At 41.6% G+C, this 22161-nt stretch overlaps 1 protein-coding gene across 1 annotated transcript in view; it reads right to left on the bottom strand.

Moving 5' to 3' along the window:
• Positions 1-6688: 6688 nt before the first annotated feature.
• LOC117507835 overlaps positions 6689-22161 on the bottom strand; it is a gene marked incomplete at its 3' end in the record, with an annotated part of 40909 nt that continues 25436 nt past the window's right edge. Inside the window, exon 5 of the mRNA XM_034167622.1 lies at positions 6689-7137. Coding sequence (XP_034023513.1) covers positions 6689-7137 — 449 coding nt within the window. The remainder of the gene's footprint in view (positions 7138-22161) is intronic.

The following is a 22161-nucleotide window of genomic DNA, read 5'->3' as shown; positions in this document are numbered from 1 at the left end:
GGCTTCTTCTTTTATTCTTTGTATTTCCTCTGCTGTCAAATATTTTGTGATTTGAGAGGCAATCGATTGTAGTTTTGCAGTTGTGGTGGCTTCTTTCTTTTCTGTTGGTAAATCCACTTCTTTTACCTGTTCCTCAAATACTGCCTTTTTCCTCCTGCCCCACTTCTCATGCCTTGAGTAAGAGAAGCAGTAAAAGATCTTTTTCTTCTCCTCAATGGCCCAATTTACAGTGGCGTAGTTTCATAAATTTCTTTTGGCCCTTTGAGGCTGTTGCTGCTGGAGTCCAGGATCAGAACTATGCTGATCTGATGGATTATCCAGCTGAGTGCTGCCGCAGGAGAGATCATTCCCAGCACCGTTGCTCTCTCACACACCCTGCTGCCTAGGCATGATTTGGGGAACTTTTTATCCTGGGAGACATCCAGCCAGTACAATTTATCATTTTTAGACTTTTTCATATTTACTTTGTGGAGTTTTTAGCTGAGGTTCACTTTCATTGAAACGTCCTCATACAGAGATCTCTCCCCGCAAACCCTCTTCACAGTGGGACTGATGACACTCGGGGCAAGTGTCCAGTAGTTTACCTTTTTTTTTTTTCATTTGTCTTAAATTTCCTTCTACTAGAGTGCAGTGGGCCCCAGACATGGGGTCTAAAGCTGCACCCTACATTACTGACTTTGTATCCGAGGGCTCTCTTCAAGATGGTGACCTTTCCTTTCCTCAAATACTGCCTTTGATCTCCTGCCCCACTTCTCATGTTTGAGTAAGCGAAGCAGTGAGAGATCTTTTTCTTCTCCCCAATGGACCAATTTACAATGATGCAGTTTCACTGGATTCTTTTAGCCCTTTGATGGTGTTGTTGCTGGGGTCCAGGATCAGAACTATCTGGTGCTGACACCGCTGATCTGGTGGATGACCCAACTGAGTGCTGCTATGAATTATCATGTGTGTTTTCAGGTGGCCCTTTTGTCCAAATCTTTGACCACACTCAGAACAGACAAATGCTTTTTGTCTTTTTTTTATTTCTCTTCGATTTCTTTTTTACAAAGTCCAATGGGCCCCAGACCTGGGGTCTACAGTTGCATCCTAATCATTAATCATTACTGGCATTGTATCGGAGGGCTTTCTTCAAGATGCTGACTGTTCCTTTAACTGCGGTTATCTGCACCTCATGGGCACTTGGGTGACCAGGGATTGCCTCAAGATATTTCTTCAGGTTCTTCTTCATAAGCCCTGTTGCTCCCACCACAACTGGTATAATATCAATTTCTTTCAATGGCCACGTTATTCGTAGATCATTTTTAAGGTCTTGGTATTTCGTGATTTTCTCCCTTTCAGCTCTATTCAGGCCATAGTCATTGGGGACTGTCATATAAATAATTTTTGCTGTCTTCTCTTGCTTATTCCAAATGACAATATCAGGTTTTACTGCACCTCCTTCGATATGTCTTCCTGCTGGGATCTCTTTGTCATAAAAGATAGTCACTTTTCCATTGGATGAGACTGGTGCTGGCTCATGCTCCCAAACGTGTCCCTCTACTTCCACCTCCAGTTCCTTGCATACTTTCCAATGTAGATATTTACAGATCTTATGTCGGCTTGTGTAATGTCCGTCTGCCATGAGGATCTGACATGCTGATACTAAGTGGTTTACACTCTCAACAGCTGCATGACAGAATCGGCATTGATCATTCTGTGAAATTCCTGCCATTTTTTTAAGCCATTTGTTCGTAGTCCCTGATCTTGCGCTCCAACTATAATTCTTTCTCCATCAAAACCAAGTTCTCCATTTGTAAGCCACCATATAGATCCTTCTTTGTCTATGTATTCCTTTTCGAGTTCTTCTTGGAATCGGCCAGCCCTTTTGTGATATTTCCATCTGTTCGTTCGATGTTTTTGTTCTCATTTGCTGTATTTTTCCCTGGCCTGTCTTGCTAGAATCGTTGCAGGTGTCAGATCATTGCTTTCTCTCTCTTGCAAGAGATCTCCGCCAAAGTTTTTTGCCAATTTAATAATGGAGGTCTGTTGTGGCAAGGTCTTAATATGATGTTTTGTTACCTTTTTCATGACTACTTCTTGAGAACTCTTTAAGTACTGCCCGATACTTATTATAGATGCTCTATAAGCCTGGTTGATCTCCGTAAGACCTAAGCCGCCTTCTCGACAGGGGAGATATATTCTATCCATGCACTGGTTTCTGTATGTAATTTTATGAAAGGTAAGCATCTTCCTAGTTTTAGTATCTAACCTGTTAAGCTCACCCTTTTTGTCTTTTTTTTATTTATCTTCAATTTCTTTTTTTACAGAGTGTAATGGGCCCCAACCCTGGGGTCTACAGTTACATCCTAATCATTAATCATTATTGGCATTGTATCCGAGGGCTCTCTTCAAGATGGTAACTGTTCCTTTAACTGCGGATATCTGCACCTCATGGGCACTTGGGTGACCAGGGATTGCCTCAAGATATTTCTTCAGGTTCTTCTTCATAAGCCCTGTTGCTCCCACCACGACTGGTATGATATCAATTTCTTCCAATGACCACGTTATTCGTAGATCATTTTTAAGGTCTTGGTATTTCGTAATTTTCTCCCTTTCAGCTCTATTCAGGCCATAGTCATTGGGGACTGTCACATCAATAATTTTTGCTGTCTTCTCTTGCTTGTTCCAAATGACAATATCAGGTTTTACTGCACCTCTTTCGATATGTCTTCCTGCTGGGATCTCTTTGTCATAAAAGACAGTCACTTTTCCATTGGATGAGACTGGTGCTGGCTCATACTCCCAAACGTGTCCCTCTACTTCCACCTCCAGTTCCTTGCATACTTTCCAATGTAAATACTTACAGATCTTGTTATGCCGGCTTGTGTAATGTCCGTCTGCCATGAGGATCTGACATGCTGATACTAAGTGGTTTACACTCTCAACAGCTGCATGACAGAAACTGCATTGATCATTCTGTGATATTCCTGCCATTTTTTTGAAGCCATTTGTTAATAGTCCTTGGTCTTGCGCTCCAACTATAATTCTTTCCCCATCAAAACCAAGTTCTCCGTTTGTAAGCCAGCGCACAGATCCTTCTTTGTCTATGTATTCTTTTTCAAGTTCTTCTTGGAATCGGCCAGCCCTTTTGTGCTGTTTCCATCTATTCATTCGATGTTTTTGTTCTCTTTTGCTGTATTTTTCCCTGGCCTGTCTTGCTAGTGTCGTTGCAGGTGTCAGCTCATTACTTTCTCTCTCTCGCAAAAGATCTCCGCCAAAGTTTTCTGCCAATTTTATAATAGAGGTCTGTTGTGGCATAGTCTTAATATGATGTTGCATAACCTTTTTCATAACTTCTTCTTGAGAGCTCTTTAAGTACTGCCCAATACTTATTATAGATGCTCTATAAGCCTGGTTGATCTCCACTAGACCTAAGCCGCCTTCTCGACGAGGGAGATATATTCTATCCATACATTGATTTCTGTATGTAATTTTATGTAGGGTGAGCATCTTCCTAGTTTTAGTATCTAATTTGTTAAGCTCACCCTGTGGCCAGTCTACTATGCCAAAGCCATAGCTCAACACAGGCAATGCAAACTGGTTTATGGCCGTGATCTTGTTCTTTGGTATCAATTCTGGTTTACAGATCTTCTTTAAGCGGTTTAAGTATTCTTGTGTTACTTTCTCTCTCATTTTTTTATGCTCTATTGTAGTATTTTCTTCAATTCCCAGATATTTGTACGTGGAATCCTCAGCCAAATCTTCAATAACGTTCCCCTCATCCAACTGTATATTTTCTGTGACCTGCTTTTTACCACCTCTGATTGTACATTTAGAGCACTTATCCAGCCCAAATTCCATACCGATTTCCTTAGAAAAAGTATGGACTGCCTCCACTAATCTCCTGAGTCCCCTCTCTGAATCTGCAAATATTTTCAAGTCGTCCATAAACAGAAGGTGACTCACCACCTGTTTATGTTTTCTTCCTCTACCTCCATCTAAGTCATACCCAATGTCCAATTCCTTGAGGATCTTGCTTAATGGATCAATACTAAGACAAAAAAGGAGTGGAGAGAGACTATCTCCCTGGAATATCCCTCGCGTCACTTTTATGTCTGGGATTATTATCTGCCCCTCTGCATGGTTTAGAGTGATGGTGGTGTTCCACTTATTCATTTGTGTTTTCAAGAGAGATCTTACTTCCTTATTGATGTTATAAAGTTCTAGGCATCTCATAATCCATGAATGTGGGATTTTATCAAATGCCTTTTTATAGTCAATCCAAGCCATGCTGAGGTTTCTCCTCCTTCTTTTGCAGTCCTCCAGGATAGCATTGTCTATCAATAACTGGTCTTTAGCGCCTAATCTTTTTCTGAGACAACCTTTCTGCTCATTCTCCAGGTAGCCACCAGTGTCCAAATGTTCATAAACGGCATCGGCTATAATTCCTGTCAGCCATTTATAAGTTGTTGTTAAGCAACAGATGGGTCTATACTTGTTGGGGAGCTGCGTTTCCTTGGTCTTTGGGAGTAGGGTTGTGTTCCCAGTCGATAGCCAGTCTGGTGTGTCCTCTTTTCCGTTCAATATTTGTGAAAGCCGCGGCATAATGGTGGTGCAGTGCTGTCAGCCTTTTTAACCAAAAATTTGGAACTTTATCAATGCCAGGTGCCTTAAAGTTACTATATTCATGAATTTTATTTCTTATCAATTCTTCAGTTATGATCATTGCTGGCATTTGCTGTTTATCTTTGTTTTCCGTTTTATTATTTCAATCCACTCAGCCTCTTGGTGCTGTTTAGAGTCTTCAAACAATGGTCTCCAGAACCTCTCAACTTCTTCTCTCTCAGGTGGCTGTTGTACTTCTACTGTATCATTTACCATATTTCTATAGACTAGTCTAGGGTTGTTTGCAAACTGCTTGTTTATCTGTTTGGCCTTTATTTTCTTATCTTTGTTTCTAATTTGAGCGGCTAATGCTTTCACTATGGCTTGGTGCTCAGCCAGCCTCGCAGCCAGTTGTTTATCTTCAATATTGTATTTTCTTTTAATGCGATAGATTTTTCGAAGAAGGTTCCTTTTTTGACTTTGGCCTCCCAGAAATATCGACATCTGGGAGATCTCTGCTCTAAGGCGACTAATTTTCTGTTGTAATGTCTTTTTCCACCGCGGCACGCTATTCCTTTTCCTGATTTTGATTGTTCTGTCCGAATAATGGGGAACTAATTTACTTTGTATGTACCATGCCGCTCCATAATTTACACAATTTATTTCTGATAATGTGGTTCCTTGTGGGACCAGTTTAGTCAATCCCAGGTTGACTTTCTGCAGCATACTTTTGAACTTTTTATTCTCCTTTAATTTTATCAATTTAGGGCGCTCATCCACTTCAATTCTCCTCGCTTCCTCAATTTTATTTGCCAATTCTTCTTCCAACTCTAGTTGCTCTAGGTCCAAATGAATCTGTACATTGTTTTCTGGACAAATTGGTGTATGGCTTGTTTTTTGGTGAGACAATGCTTGGTGTCTTTTTTGTGGAGGTGGTGTTTGATTTCCATCTTGTTGTGTTGATGCCTGATTCCGACTTCTCCTTTGGTGTGTGAGGCTGGCTTGATCTGATGTTCTTTTTGGTGGTGCAATGGGTTGTGTAAGGGGGCAGATGCCTTCCTTGACCATTTGCTCAGCCTCTTGCTGCATCTCATGTAGTTCAATATCCGTGAAATGTTTTTGTACAATAAAGTTGTGTTTCTGGGTGGTAAGTCGGCCCCTTGGTATATCTTTTTTACTTGGGCAATGATGGTAACTTTTTACTTTGTCCTGTATGAATTATCATGTGTCTGTTCAGAGTGCTCTTTAGTCCAAATCTTCGACCACACTCAAAACAGAAAAATGCTTTTTGTCCTGTATGAATTATCATGTGTCTGTTCAGAGTGCTCTTTTGTCCAAATCTTTGACCACACTCAGAACAGACAAATGCTTTTTGTCTTGTATGAATTATCATGTGTGTTTTCAGGTGGCCCTTTCGTCCAAATCTTTGACCACACTCAGAACAGACAAATGCTTTTTGTCCTGTATGAATTATCATGTGTCTTTTCAGGTTGCCCTTTAGTCCAAATCTTTGACCACACTCAGAACAGACAAATGCTTTTTGCCCTGTATGAATTACCATGTGTGTTTTCAGGTTGCCCTTTAGACCAAATCTTTCACCACACTCAGAACAGACAAATACTTTTTGCCCTGTATGAATTATCATGTGTGTGTTCAGGTGGCTGTTTCGTCCAAATCTTTGACCACACTCAGAACAGGCAAATACTTTTTGCCTTTTATGAATTACCATGTGTCTTTTCAGGTGGCCCTTTTGTCCAAATCTTTGACCACACTCAGAACAGACAAATGCTTTTTGCCCCGTATGAATTATCATGTGTCTTTTCAGATGGCCCTTTCGTCCAAATCTTTGACCACACTCAGAACAGTCAAATGTTTTTTGCCCTGTCTGACTTCTAAAGTGTTTTTTAAGAATACCCTTCTGTTTCTGTCTTTTACTCCGATCAGAACTGCTAAATGGTTTTCTGCTTGCTTCCCTCCCCTTTTGTTGCTCTGAGTTGTTCATGTGACCAGATGCTTTTCCATATTTAGAGCCTTTAAATTGTTTTTCATCAGTGTTGCCTGAACAAACAATATTGGTATTTTTTCGACAGTTAAAACATGACTGAAGTTCTCTGGTCTTTTTCCGGTCATAACTGTCATCAGTCTCAGTTCCAGAACTGTCTGAACTCCTGCCACTGGTATCTGGTTGTAAATGACTGTTTGGACCTGAGTTGCTGGCTGGTTGTGGTCCTCCATCATCCTCTCCATCAGCTTCTGCTGTCAGTGTTCTGTGTACAGATGAGCTGCTGGCTTCAGGCTCAGCCTCTGTGCTCTCATCACTTCGGCTTTGATGAAGCTGTGATGACTCTGGTTTTTCATCATCATTTTCACTCTTCACAGGGACGGCAGTAAAACCAAACTTGGTGAGATCTGCCTCCTCCAGCTGCTGAAGCTGCTCTCCCTGCTGACTTATCCAAACCTTCGCTTCTTCTTTAACGTCCTCCTGGTTAACACTCAAATTCCATTCCTGGTATTCAGGGAGCGCTTCTTCTTTAATCAACAACTGCTGCATGTCTGTAAAGAAACAAATGAACAATAAATTCAGAATAACACTCAGTAAAACTAGAAGGGCACACAGTAGAGCGCATACCTCCACCACATCTCATATCAATATCAGAGGATGTGGATTCACAAAAGGGCAAACTAATACATTATGTAATTAATTTAACAATAAATGTCAGAACAATACTCACTAAAATAAAGTATCAGTGGTGAGTTTGACCTGATGACAGTAAGTTATTGCTCTGATGAAACTGATAAAGTGGAAATGTACATCAGCATTTGTTTTAAAGTTCACAAACTGTAATTCACATCCTTGTCTTCCATAATTGACTATTGCAGTGTTTTACTTTCTGGATTGCTACAAAATAGTGTAGGATGTCTACAGATGGTACAGAATTACTGTTGTTCGAGTTTTGATGAAAACCAGGAGGTTTGATCACAGACATTCTGGCTTCCCTTCACTGACTCGAGGACTAGATTTCAAAATTTTGTTTGACATTTCAGGCTCAAAACTGTCATGAACTCAACTATCTTTCTGAACTTGTTCAGCATTATGTGTCACCTCGTGCCCTGTGGTCCTTGGATGAAGACTTGCTCTGTGTCTCAAGGGTTAAAAAGAAGTCAGCAGGCTTCAGAGCCTTTTTTGCCATGGTCGTATCTTGTGGAACAGGCTGCCTGTTGGCATTTGAAATGTGACTATAAGACTATTTTTAAAACATATTTTCTGTTGACTGTAATTAGTTTTAAGGTTTTTCATCTTCTTTTCATTATTTTTTTTCTTGTATTTAATTCTTTTCTGTTTATGTTTTTATTTTGGGATCTGGGGATCTTAGTTTCATGATCGTCAGCAGCTATGTTCAGCACTTTGTTAAATGGTAAATGGACTGCATTTATATAGCGCTTTTCCATCTGCATCAGACGCTCAAAGCGCTTTACAATTATGTCTCACATTCACCCCGATGTCAGGGTGCTGCCATACAAGGCGCTCACTACACACCGGAAGCAATAGGGGATTAAAGGCCTTGCCCAAGGGCCCTTAGTGATTTTCCAGTCAGGCGGGGATTTGAACCCATGATCTTCTGGACTCAAGCCCAACACCTTAACCACTAGACCATCACCTCCCGTTTGTTGAGTTTTTTCCTTCATTTAAAATGCTTTACAAATGTATTATTATTACTTAGGGCAGCACGGTGGATTAGTGGTTATCACTGTACCTCACAGCAAAAAGGTCATGGGATCGATTCCCACCTGTGGCCTTTCTGTGTGGAGTTTACATGTTCTCCCCGTGTTTGTGTGGGTTCTCTCCGGGTGCTCCAGCTTCCTCCCACATCCAAAGACATGCATGGTAGGTGAACTGAAAACTTTAAATTGACACTTGGTGTGTGTGTTTGGGTGTGAATGTGTTTGTTTGTCTATATGTGACCCTGTGACAGATTGTCATCCTGTCCAGGCTGTACCCCACCTCACGCTCCATGACAGCTGGAATGGGCTCCGGCCCCTCGTGATTTTTAATTGGAGTAAGCGGGTATAGAAGATGGATGACTATTACTACTTACATGGCACTCGAACAAGATGTCAGAAGTCATCAGATATCATATGAACACATCTACAGTGACATTACAACTCATTAAAAATATATAGGCCAACTAATTTAATTATTAGTTTGTAAAGTTGCTGTTTGCAAAAACAAAACATTAATGGACTGCATTTCTACAGTACTTTTTACCATCTGATACACATGTTCAATTAGCTTTTGGCCATTTATTCAACGAGAGTAGAGAGCAAGTTCAGTCTAGTCTGGAGAAGTGGAGATATGCTTTGGAGAGAAGGGGAATGAAAGTCAGTAGAAGCAAGACTGAGTACATGTGTGTGAATGAGAGGGAGCCCAATAGAATAGTGCAGTTACAAGGAGTAGAAGTGGTTAAAGTAGATGAGTTTAAATATTTGGGGTCAACTGTTCAAAGTAATGGAGAGTGTGGTAGAGAGGTGAAGAAGAGAGTGCAGGCAGGGTGGAGTGGGTGGAGAAAGGTGGCAAGAGTGATTTGTGACCGAATAATATCAGCAAGGGTGAAGGGGAAAGTTTACAAAACAGTAGTGAGACCAGCTATGTTGTATGGTTTAGAGACAGTGGCACTAACAAAAAGACAGGAGGCAGAGCTGGAGGTGGCAGAGCTGAAGATGTTGAGATTCTCTTTGGGAGTGACAAGAATGGACAAGATTAGGAATGAACATATCAGAGGGACAGCTCAGGTGGGACGGTTTGGAGACAAAGTCAGAGAGGCGAGATTGAGATGGTTTGGACATGTGCAGAGGAGGGACCCAGGGTATATAGGGAGAAGGGTGCTGAGGATGGAGCCACCAGGCAGGAGGAGACGAGGGAGACCAAAGAGGAGGTTCATGGATGTGCTGAGAGAGGACATGCAGGTGGTTGGTGTGACAGAGGAAGATACAGAGGACAGGGTGAGATGGAAACGATTGATCTGCTGTGGCGACCCCTAACGGGAACAGCTGAAAGACGAAGAAGAAGAAGACGTTGAATAAACTTTCTCTTTCAAGCCTTTTTTCAACATATTTTTACTATAATCATTTTATTAAACACTTATTCAATGTTAAAATGCTCCTTTTTTAAGGCTCATTTAATGATCATAACTTTTTTTGTTAAAACTAGCAACACAAAGTAGCCTTGCTAGTTACGCTCCAACCAAAAAGGCTATATATGAGAACTAGAGTCCACACCCCCAATGCTGCCCACTAAACGTGAACGTCCCTTCATGCACAGTGACATGACGCCTCCTAACCAGGCAAAATATTGACAAAGTTCCCGGATGTTAATGCACTTTCAATGGAGATTCACGACTAAAAACGCTCGCAAAATACTTGTTAAAATGCCATTCTGACCTGGATATCGAGCCAGTAAAATTAATTAACATTAAATCATGTCAGGAAAGTATTTAACTTACTCTAACACCCACACATTCCAAAATATTAGTGTTGAAAGTTACACGGATCTGATCTGTTCCAAGCTGCTGGGCTGAGCTGCTGTGTCAGGCACAGAGCGGCTCCTAAAACCATTACGATATACACACACACACACACATATACATATATATATATTTAAACACAATTATCCTTTACTGGCCGAGTTTCATTCATGAACTCAGTGGACTAAGGAGGGGCTCCGTAAGAAGCATTTCAAGGTCCTGGAGTGGCCTGGCCAGTCTCCAGACCTGAACTCAATAGAAAATCTTTGGAGGGAGCTGAAACTCCAAACCTGAAAGATTTGGAGAAGATCTGTATGGAGGAGTGGACCAAAATCCCTGCTGCAGTGTGTGCAGACCTGGTGAAAAACTACAGGAAATGTTTGACCTCTGTAATTGCAAACAAAGGCTACTGTACCAAATATTAACATTGATTTTCACAGGTGTTGAAATACTTATTTGCAGCAGTAACATACAAATAAATTATTAAAAAAATCATATATTTTGATTTCTGGATTTTTTTTTTTTTTAGATTATGTCTCTCACAGTGGACATGCACCTAAGATGAAAATTTCAGACCCCTCCATGATTTCTGCTGTGAAGCATGGGGGTGGAAGCATCATGCTTTGGGGTGTTTTTCTGCACATGGGACAGGACGACTGCACTGTATTAAGGAGAGGATGACTGGGGCCATGTATTGCCTGATTTTGGGGAACAACCTCCTTCCCTCAGTTAGAGCATTGAAGATGGTCGTGGATGGGTCTTCCAGCATGACAATGACTCATTTATGTTTGTTTGTACCAGATTGTAGCTGCAACAGCTAATTTCCATCTGTAGTCCTTGAGGGTCAGGGGGATACACATAGGGCTATTAAATACATCACAAACAAACCTACAAAATATATAATACTAAATTCATAAAATATATAATATTAAATTCATTCTTACGTCATTCATTTCTAAAATACTGTGCCATATCAAAACGTTTAAAACAACCATTCATAATTCATCCCTGTCACTCATAACATGCAGCATCAAAACATCAAAATTGTCAAGACATTCATAAATTCATCTAAATCTCTCAATTACTGTACAATATCAAAACACCTGTAAAAAATATTCACCCTTCATACAGTTCATCTCTCAATTTCTATATAGAATCAGAATACTTATTACACAGGCTTGCTTGCCTCTACTGGTGGTTGGCTCTCACTGCGGTATTGTATCACTTCCTGTTCCGGAGCACAGCGGTGTTTTTCTGTATCTGTTAAATCTGCGCAGTTAGATTGATCTAGTTATCTAGATTACGATTTGTTTCACAGTGTAATCTTCACGTGCCTTAACTAAAGCACTTCTTCTGCTGAATCACCTCTAAATTATTTACACATTATTCACTTTGCGTGTTTTTAGGAATCCGCTAGCTTATTGCAGCTACTAGCTCTTAGCCGATTTAGCATGGCGGCTTCTCCTGTCTCTCCCGCACTTTTCTGCTCTGGGTGTGAAATGTTTAGTTATTCCTCGGCCTCCTTTAGCAGTAACGGTACTTGTAATAAGTGTAGCTTATTCGTAGCTTTGGAGGCCAGGCTGGGCGAATTGGAGACTCGGCTCCGCACCGTGGAAAATTCTACAGCTAGCCAGGCCCCTGTAGTCGGTGCGGACCAAGGTAGATTAGCCACCGTTAGATCCCCCCTGGCAGATCCCGAGCAGCCGGGAAAGCAGGCCGACTGGGTGACTGTGAGGAGGAAGCGTAGTTCTAAACAGAAGCCCCGTGTACACCGCCAACCCGTTCACATTTCTAACCGTTTTTCCCCACTTGACAACACACCCGCCGAGGATCAAACTCTGGTTATTGGCGACTCTGTTTTGAGAAATGTGAAGTTAGCGACACCAGCAACCATAGTCAATTGTCTTCCGGGGGCCAGAGTAGGCGACATTGAAGGAAATTTGAAACTGCTGGCTAAGGCTAAGCGTAAATTTGGTAAGATTGTAATTCACGTCGGCAGTAATGAGACCCGGTTACGCCAATCGGAGGTCACTAAAATTAACATTAAATCGGTGTGTAACTTTGCAAAAACAATGTCGGACTCTGTAGTTTTCTCTGGGCCCCTCCCCAATCGGACCGGGAGTGACATGTTTAGCCGCATGTTCTCCTTGAATTGCTGGCTGTCTGAGTGGTGTCCAAAAAATGAGGTGGGCTTCATAGATAATTGGCAAAGCTTCTGGGGAAAACCTGGTCTTGTTAGGAGAGACGGCATCCATCCCACTTTGGATGGAGCAGCTCTCATTTCTAGAAATCTGGCCAATTTTCTTAAATCCTCCAAACTGTGACTATCCAGGGTTGGGACCAGGAAGCAGAGTTGTAGTCTTACACACCTCTCTGCAGCTTCTCTCCCCCTGCCATCCCCTCATTACCCCATCCCCGTAGAGACGGTGTCTGCTCCCAGACCACCAATAACCAGCAAAAATCTATTTAAGCATAAAAATTCAAAAAGAAAAAATAATATAGCACCTTCAACTGCACCACAGACTAAAACAGTTAAATGTGGTCTATTAAACATTAGGTCTCTCTCTTCTAAGTCCCTGTTGGTAAATGATATAATAATTGATCAACATATTGATTTATTCTGCCTTACAGAAACCTGGTTACAGCAGGATGAATATGTTAGTTTAACTGAGTCAACACCCCCGAGTCACACTAACTGTCAGAATGCTCGTAGCATGGGCCGGGGCGGAGGATTAGCAGCAATCTTCCATTCCAGCTTATTAATTAATCAAAAACCCAGACAGAGCTTTAATTAATTTGAAAGCTTGACTCTTAGTCTTGTCCATCCAAATTGGAAGTCCCAAAAAACAGTTTTATTTGTTATTATCTATCGTCCACCTGGTCGTTACTGTGAGTTTCTCTGTGAATTTTCAGACCTTTTGTCTGACTTAGTGCTTAGCTCAGATAAGATAATTATAGTGGGCGATTTTAACATCCACACAGATGCTGAGAATGACAGCCTCAACACTGCATTTAATCTGTTATTAGACTCTATTGGCTTTGCTCAAAATGTAAATGAGTCCACCCACCACTTTAATCATATCTTAGATCTTGTTCTGACTTATGGTATGGAAATAGAGGACTTAACAGTATTCCCTGAAAACTCCCTTCTGTCTGATCATTTCTTAATAACATTTACTCTGATGGACTACCCAGCAGTGGGGAATAAGTTTCATTACACTAGAAGTCTTTCAGAAAGCGCTGTAACTAGGTTTAAGGATATGATTCCTTCTTTATGTTCTCTAATGCCATATACCAACACAGTGCAGAGTAGCTACCTAAACTCTGTAAGTGAGATAGAGTATCTCGTCAATAGTTTTACATCTTCATTGAAGACAACTTTGGATGCTGTAGCTCCTCTGAAAAAGAGAGCTTTAAATCAGAAGTGCCTGACTCCGAGTCAGAGCTCTATTGAGCTGAGTATTCCATTAACTTTAACTAGTAATGACTTCATGACTTTCTTTGCTAACAAAATTTTAACTATTAGAGAAAGAATTACTCATAACCATCCCAAAGACGTATCGTTATCTTTGGCTGCTTTCAGTGATGCCGGTATTTGGTTAGACTCTTTCTCTCCGATTGTTCTGTCTGAGTTATTTTCATTAGTTACTTCATCCAAACCATCAACATGTTTATTAGACCCCATTCCTACCAGGCTGCTCAAGGAAGCCCTACCATTATTTAATGCTTCGATCTTAAATATGATCAATCTGTCTTTGTTAGTTGGCTATGTACCACAGGCTTTTAAGGTGGCAGTAATTAAACCATTACTTAAAAAGCCATCACTTGACCCAGCTATCTTAGCTAATTATAGGCCAATCTCCAACCTTCCTTTTCTCTCAAAAATTCTTGAAAGGGTAGTTGTAAAACAGCTAACTGATCATCTGCAGAGGAATGGTCTATTTGAAGAGTTTCAGTCAGGTTTTAGAATTCATCATAGTACAGCAACAGCATTAGTGAAGGTTACAAATGATCTTCTTATGGCCTCGGACAGTGGACTCATCTCTGTGCTTGTTCTGTTAGACCTCAGTGCTGCTTTTGATACTGTTGACCATAAAATTTTATTTTATTACAGAGATTAGAGCATGCCATAGGCATTAAAGGCACTGCGCTGCGGTGGTTTGAATCATATTTGTCTAATAGATTACAATTTGTTCATGTAAATGGGGAATCTTCTTCACAGACTAAAGTTAATTATGGAGTTCCACAAGGTTCTGTGCTAGGACCAATTTTATTCACTTTATACATGCTTCCCTTAGGCAGTATTATTAGACGGTATTGCTTAAATTTTCATTGTTACGCAGATGATACCCAGCTTTATCTATCCATGAAGCCAGAGGACACACACCAATTAGCTAAACTGCAGGATTGTCTTACAGACATAAAGACATGGATGACCTCTAATTTCCTGCTTTTAAACTCAGATAAAACTGAAATTATTGTACTTGGCCCCACAAATCTTAGAAACATGGTGTCTAACCAGATCCTTACTCTGGATGGCATTACCCTGACCTCTAGTAATACTGTGAGAAATCTTGGAGTCATTTTTGATCAGGATATGTCATTCAAAGCGCATATTAAACAAATATGTAGGACTGCTTTTTTGCATTTACGCAATATCTCTAAAATTAGAAAGGTCTTGTCTCAGAGTGATGCTGAAAAACTAATTCATGCATTTATTTCCTCTAGGCTGGACTATTGTAATTCATTATCAGGTTGTCCTAAAAGTTCCCTAAAAAGCCTTCAGTTAATTCAAAATGCTGCAGCTAGAGTACTAACGGGGACTAGAAGGAGAGAGCATATCTCACCCATATTGGCCTCTCTTCATTGGCTTCCTGTTAATTCTAGAATAGAATTTAAAATTCTTCTTCTTACTTATAAGGTTTTGAATAATCAGGTCCCATCTTATCTTAGGGACCTCGTAGTACCATATCACCCCAATAGAGCGCTTCGCTCTCAGACTGCAGGCTTACTTGTAGTTCCTAGGGTTTGTAAGAGTAGAATGGGAGGCAGAGCCTTCAGCTTTCAGGCTCCTCTCCTGTGGAACCAGCTCCCACTTCAGATCAGGGAGACAGACACCCTCTCTACTTTTAAGATTAGGCTTAAAACTTTCCTTTTTGCTAAAGCTTATAGTTAGGGCTGGATCAGGTGACCCTGAAACATCCCTTAGTTATGCTGCTATAGACGTAGACTGCTGGGGGGTTCCCTTGATGCACTGTTTCTTTCTCTTTTTGCTCTGTATGCACCACTCTGCATTTAATCATTAGTGATCGATCTCTGCTCCCCTCCACAGCATGGTTTTTTCCTGGTTCTCTCCCTCAGCCCCAACCAGTCCCAGCAGAAGACTGCCCCTCCCTGAGCCTGGTTCTGCTGGAGGTTTCTTCCTGTTAAAAGGGAGTTTTTCCTTCCCACTGTAGCCAAGTGCTTGCTCACAGGGGGTCGTTTTGACCGTTGGGGTTTTACATAATTATTGTATGGCCTTGCCTTACAATATAAAGCGCCTTGGGGCAACTGTTTGTTGTGATTTGGCGCTATATAAAAAAAAATTAATTGATTGATTGATTGACATGTTCAGTGTTATCTTTAGCAGTGCTGTATATTTAGTGCCTACATCTTTGGTTTTGAAGAAGTTTTGAAGAAGCCATGATTTTACCTTAACCCCTTTATTTTACCTTGACCCGAAGCACACAGCCAGGATAACCAAGGAGTGGCTCCGTAAGAAGCATATCAAGGTTCTGGAGTGGCCTGGCCAGTCTCCAGACCTAAACCCAATAGAAAATCTTTGGAGGGAGCTCAAACTCCATGATTCTCAGCGACAGCCGAGTAATCTGGCTGATCTAGAGAAGATCTGTGTGGAGGAATGGACCAAAATCCCTGCTGCAGTGTGTGCAAACCTGGTGAAAAACGACAGGAAACGTTTGACCTCTGTAATTGCAAACAAAGGCTACTGTACCAAATATTAACATTGAATTTCACAGGTGTTCAAATACTTATTTGCAGCAGTAACATACAAATAAATTATTAAAAAATATTACATTGTGATTTCCGGATTTGTTTTTTTTTTTTTAGATTATGTCTCTCACAGTGGACATGCACCTAAGATGAAAATTTCAGACCCCTCCATGATTTCTAAGTGGGAGAACTTGCAAAATCGCAGGGTGTTCAAATACTTATCTTCCTCACTGTAAGTGAAGAGTTAATGGTCCGTGTCCACGGATGACACAAGCACGGGCAGGAAACATATACCTGTTTATCAACTAAATGTCATGGACAAAGTGACAAGAATAACCAAAACCACTTACTTATGGAAAGAAATATTGTCTCCCTTCTTCCTCATTTTGTGGCTTTGCCAACATATGCAGCTTTCCAGCATATTCCACCTGTTTCTTGACAACACTAACTGAAATTCTATGAGTGGTGCTCAGTAAATTGCCCGGAATTAAAATGGCAACCACACCTCCTTGCCGGTGCAGACTCTCGTTCTCATATATAACCTCTTTGGCTCCAACATATGATTTGCTTTGTATAGGGGGGAAAATGACACTATTGAAAATGCCAGTTAAAAACAGTCTAAACCCAAATATTTATTCAACGTCTACAAACAGACTGTGAAAAATCTTTCCCTTTTGAATGTCTCTTCAATGTAAAAATACTAACTGGTGTAAATGGCCCAGCTCTTTGTTGAAACCGTCCTGAACAAAGGAAGCAATGCTTTAAATACAGAAAAGGCCATTTATTTTAGTCCCATGTAAAAGTCAGAACAGATCTCAACTTCCATTTACACAAGCATGCCTTTGCTTCACGCAATAGCACAAACTGTGTCATGACGATCCCACCTGCTGTGTTCCCACGTGTGCTGCACTGGACGCTGCGTATATAAAATAATTATTTCGTGGTGGATTAATCATTTTTTTCTGCAAATTGGGCCGTTGGAAATGGCTCTAATCACTTCCTGAATCACAGAGGAGACTGCAGCCGGGGCCGTTCGCTGATACTCATATGCACATAATAATCGCCATTTATCAATGCTTATTAATCATGTAATCAATAGCTAAGGTTAATTATGCAATATCTATTATTTGTCCAAATACGTTTGAGCTATGTGTCTGAATACTTTTGAACTGTGAATTCTTGTATGGCTTTTCAACCGCTGCTATGTAAAGCTAGTTAGAACAGGATGTGAAACTGCTGCGTGGGAATGTTTGGACTCTCTGTCTGGAGTATGTGCAACTTTGAATGTCAAATGTATCTATGATGTAACGGCGGGGATGAGACTTACTGACAGGTAGTGATAATTTGGTGTTTCAGGTTGCAGTTTCTGCACAAACTCCACTTTATGTTAGGCCCTGTAGGAATATATATTCTAAAGTACTTATTATTGCATTAACCATTTTGTGCTTTTCCCATATATCTCATTTTATTATGCTGTACCTTTTTACTGAGCTAAGGGTACTTGCTGTCACAATTATGAGTGTGTTCTATTGTTTAGAAGTGATCTTTTACTCATATATTAATAAAGCTTGTCAACTGCAGAAGTATAAAGCCACAGACATATACGCGGGCAATCAGGAAACGGCTGTCAGGATGTCTCGTTTTGGTGATGTACTATTTTGAAAGGTCTTGTTAAATTGTTGGTTAACCGCGGGCTTACTGAGAAATGCAGAAGTTTAAGTGAATGTCAACAGTAGCTTTCAGTTTTAAGAAATGGTGTTGCACTATCAGCTAGAAACGGATCAAACAACTCCTTATTAGATAAAGGTTAGGAGTCAGATGGAGACAGCGTGTGTCAAGCAAAGAAGATAGCACAGCGCAGTGGGCAGGACTATGCCCCTTAGCAGATGGGAGAAGACCAATCAAAGAAGGACGATACTCTAAGAATAGACTGACTTTGTCCAGACTAGGTGGAGCAGATTTGACCATATAAAAGGGTCCAGGGAAGGATAGTTTCAGTCCCTGCTAATGTAATCTTTCCTGCTGCTGATCCGCTAGAGGCTAAGCTGAGGGACAGACTTCAGAACGGACCTACAGAATTCTGTATACGGTATATCTTACTCACTCTGTTTCTTAATCAATTTTCTATAATAAATTCCCGCATGAGAGGTCTATCTCCCGGGACAATTTGAATCATAATTTGGACTCTTATAACCTTCTTTGCATCAACTGACGTGCGAGGACCAGAAGAGAGGACAGGGTCCTTTAACGAGGTCATGGGTAACCTGGTTTCCAACATCGTGCACGCGCATGCCTAACAAGCTGCAGAAAGCATTTTGAGCCATCTAAAAAGGTAATTATTTGTCTTGTTTACATCGTCATGTCTTGATAAGTTTTTTTTTCCTTCTTTTCTGCAGCTGTTAAAGTATGTTTATAACAGATTTAACTTCTTGTTATAATCCTTCAGACAAGCTGCGCTCTGATGTGATCCGCTGATGTCACCACTAACCCTGTTCACTTCTTGTTTACTCCACTTGATGAGCTGCACGTCCTGTTGGAGATTAGATCGCACCACATAGCACGACATTTGTGCGTGGAAGATTTTTTGAACATTTCAAAATTCTCTGTGCGCAATAGCACGCACTGGCACCCCTCTGGCATCCTGTATGCACCAGTTAAAGATGAGTTCACTCTCCAGCACGACACAGGTCATGATGTGTTGTGAAACAAAGACATGCTCGTGTAAATTCCCGTTTAGTGAACATAGCTCATGCGGGAACTGGTTCAGAAAAAGCCACAAACATACAGTGGAACACACAAAAACAGGACTCTGTGGTTGATTGTTCGGCCTATTTTTCAGTATCCACCCAGTATCCATCCTGTTGTTGTGTCTTCTCATGCAGAAAAGAGAAATGGAGACTGGCTGATAGTTAAGGCCCCCTGACACAAGCGTGACTTTGACTCATGCACTAGCATGACCTGTGGCTGGCTGCTGTTCTGTCACCTCAGTGAGCGGTGAAGCCGGCTAGCTTGATAGCCGCATCTGGAGTGTTGGAATCAAGCCAGATTTCCGTAAAAACCATGCAGCAGCAGTAGGCTTTATCCCTCCGGGCTGCCAGTCGTAGACTGATTTTGTCCATCTTATTACTGACTGAGCGGGCATTTGAGAGAAGGATGGAAGGCAGAGGGGGGCTAAGTGGGTTAGCCTTTAGCCTGGCCTGCACACTTCCCCGCTTGCCTCTCAGTTGCTGCCACGCGTAGCACCTTCCCCATCTCACATCGGAGTCTGATGATCTCTGGAGGTATTATATTGTCCGTGAATGAAAGGTAAGTGCTACGGGTGCTGAGTGTGAGTAGATCAGCATGACTGTACTGTAGAGACTCTGCCAGATCGAAGTAGAAAAGAATGCACAAGAATAGTATGACAGAGCTCAGGACTGCTGCGTCTATGCGCGCCGTCATCTTTCTTTCAATAAAGTAACTTGTCCAGAATTAGTTTGGTTAAAATTTTAACCATAAGTTAAAACTGTATGCCTGTAGATGACTTGGGTGATATGTCAGCAAGTCAGTATGGTGTAAAGAGAAATTATCTTTTATCTTTTCTTTTGTCTTCTGTAACCAGCTCTCATCTGCCTGCAGAGGATAGAGCTGTACGTCTGCTACAAAACATTTAGCAGGCAGGCACTAAAATCTTTGATTTCAGACATCACAAATGTTTTTAACTGTTAAGCTTTATTCACTGTGCCTGCAAAAATATGTTAGTGGTCTAAAAAAAAAATTACTGGACCTAAATTTAGCAGAAGCTAATTGGTCCGCTGATGGTTTTCAAAGTTATCTGAAAAGCTAATCCGATAATGAAAACATGAGCTTTGATAATTAATGGTTAGCAGAACTGTGCCCACTGCTGTGTTTTATTAATTAACTTCCCCCTCCCCCTTCTTGCAGGAAAGGTGATGTAACACAGTGGTAAACCTACCACTGTCCCAGCTTTTTGAAATGTGTTGGAGGCATCCATTTCAAAATGAGCAAATATTTGCACAAAAACAATAAAATGTATCAATTTGAACATTTAATATCTTGTCTTTTGGTGTATTCAATTGAATATAGGTTCAAGAGGATTTGCAAATCATTGTATTCTGTTTTTATTTACATTTCACACAACATCCCAACTTCATTGGAATTGGGGTTGTATATCAGTCTGACAGAGCAGTTTTACACACACAGAAAACACACTCATTAATGTGAAAATCTCCAACATAGTTAAAAATGACTCAATTTTGAAACAGAAATAGGAAATATCTCATCCTTCTTCTTCTGTTATTCTCTGGCAATGTACAACCTAACCCTGGCCCATCGCCCTCCCTGAAAATTGAAGCAACAGGACCTTCGTGGCCAGGACGACGGTGGGGGATCGAACCCACGTGGCTCGCACCAAAAGACCATTCCTCTACCAGGTAAGCCAAAGGGGAACTCCCCGTTAGCCAAGCTAGCGGGAACGTCTTTTCAATTGGGACCTGGGACTTTCATCCCGCTACACATTTCCCCACCATTTTTGACTTCGTCCCGAAGTCACAGGTGCATGTTAGCATACTCTGTGACCCACATCCTGTTCGTGATGCCAGATTGAAGCAGCAGGACCTTCGTGGCCGGGACGACGGTGGGGGATCGAACCCACGCGGCTCGCACCAAAAGACCATTCCTCTACCAGGTAAGCCAAAGGGGAACTCCCCGTTAGCCAAGCTAGTGGGAACGTCTTTTCAATTGGGACCCGGGACTTTCATCCCGCTACATTACTGACACCCCTGATCATTTCAGAGCCAGATCAGGCCTTGGCATCCTTCATTTCAATGTCAGGAGTCTGCTCCCTAAGATTGATCTAGTACGAATCTGGGTACAAACAACAGAAGCCGATATCCTCATATTGTCCGAGACATGGCTGAGTAATCAGTCTAGAATTCCGACATTGCTATCAACAACTACAATGTTTTTCGTTGTGATCGTCCCAGGAAAGGCGGAGGTGTAGACATTTAGGAGGTGTGACTCTCCTCTCCTCTGTTTCGATTATCAAACAATCTGAACTTCTGGCATTGAAATTTGAACTCCAGCAGGGACAGTCCCTCACAGTCATGGGATGTTCCAGTCCCCCCCCAGCCTGATGTGAGGCTCTAAACTCACTAAATAATTGTATCTCAGGGCTAAACCCCAGTGAGCTTGTGTTAGTGGGGGACCTAAACCTTGGTTGTCTTCGGCCTCAGACAGCCTAAAATCTATCTGTGATTCACTCAATCTAAATCAGTTGATAGACAGCCCAACTCGAAGGGTCAACATAACGAAGGGTCAACCTAAACATGTTACTACCGAGACGGGTGTAGGAGCTGGTGTTCCACGTCAGGATGAGGCTCTGGTGGAGAGTGACGAACAGCGCTCGGACACACTGCTCAGTGTGGCAACATTTATCAAGGTGCTAGAGGGCTTGAAGCACGATATTTGCATGACGTTTGACACCAAGATTGACTCCCTTACCCTCACACTAAGGTCGGAAATATCATCAGTGAAAACTGAGCTTAAGGTCAATGTAAATGCCATCCAGGCCCTTGTTGATGCTCAGGGGACCACCATCAAGGAGCTGGAAATTTCTGCCACATCTTGCAGTGATGATCTGACCTCTCTTCAGGCCTCTGTGTCTGGTTTGGCAGAGAAGGTCAAATATCTACAGGTTAAATGTGAGGATCTTGAGGGAAGATCGAGACGCAACAACCTTCGCCTTATCGGGCTGGCTGAGGGGGTCGAGTTGCCCAATTCCAGAGAGTCTGTCTCACAACTTCTGCAGGACCGCTTGAGATTGGAGGATGCGCCACTGTTGGATCGAGCTTACAGATCTAACAGGGAAAAGCCTAAAACAGGGGCCCCACCACGACCGATTATCATCAGAGTGCACTATTTTCATGTAAGGAGCAAATACTGCGTCGTGCGGGAGCGGCTGCACCTCTTCTCTATCAAGGCAAAAAGATCTCCATTTTTCCTGACTTTACGTCATCAGTAGCCAAAAACACTCACAGTTTGCTAATGCTAAACGTCTCCTACA

This window comes from Thalassophryne amazonica, chromosome 3 (assembly GCF_902500255.1).
Source record: "Thalassophryne amazonica chromosome 3, fThaAma1.1, whole genome shotgun sequence".
Lineage (NCBI taxonomy): Eukaryota > Metazoa > Chordata > Actinopteri > Batrachoidiformes > Batrachoididae > Thalassophryne > Thalassophryne amazonica.
This window is presented reverse-complemented; position numbering and strand designations above follow the sequence as displayed.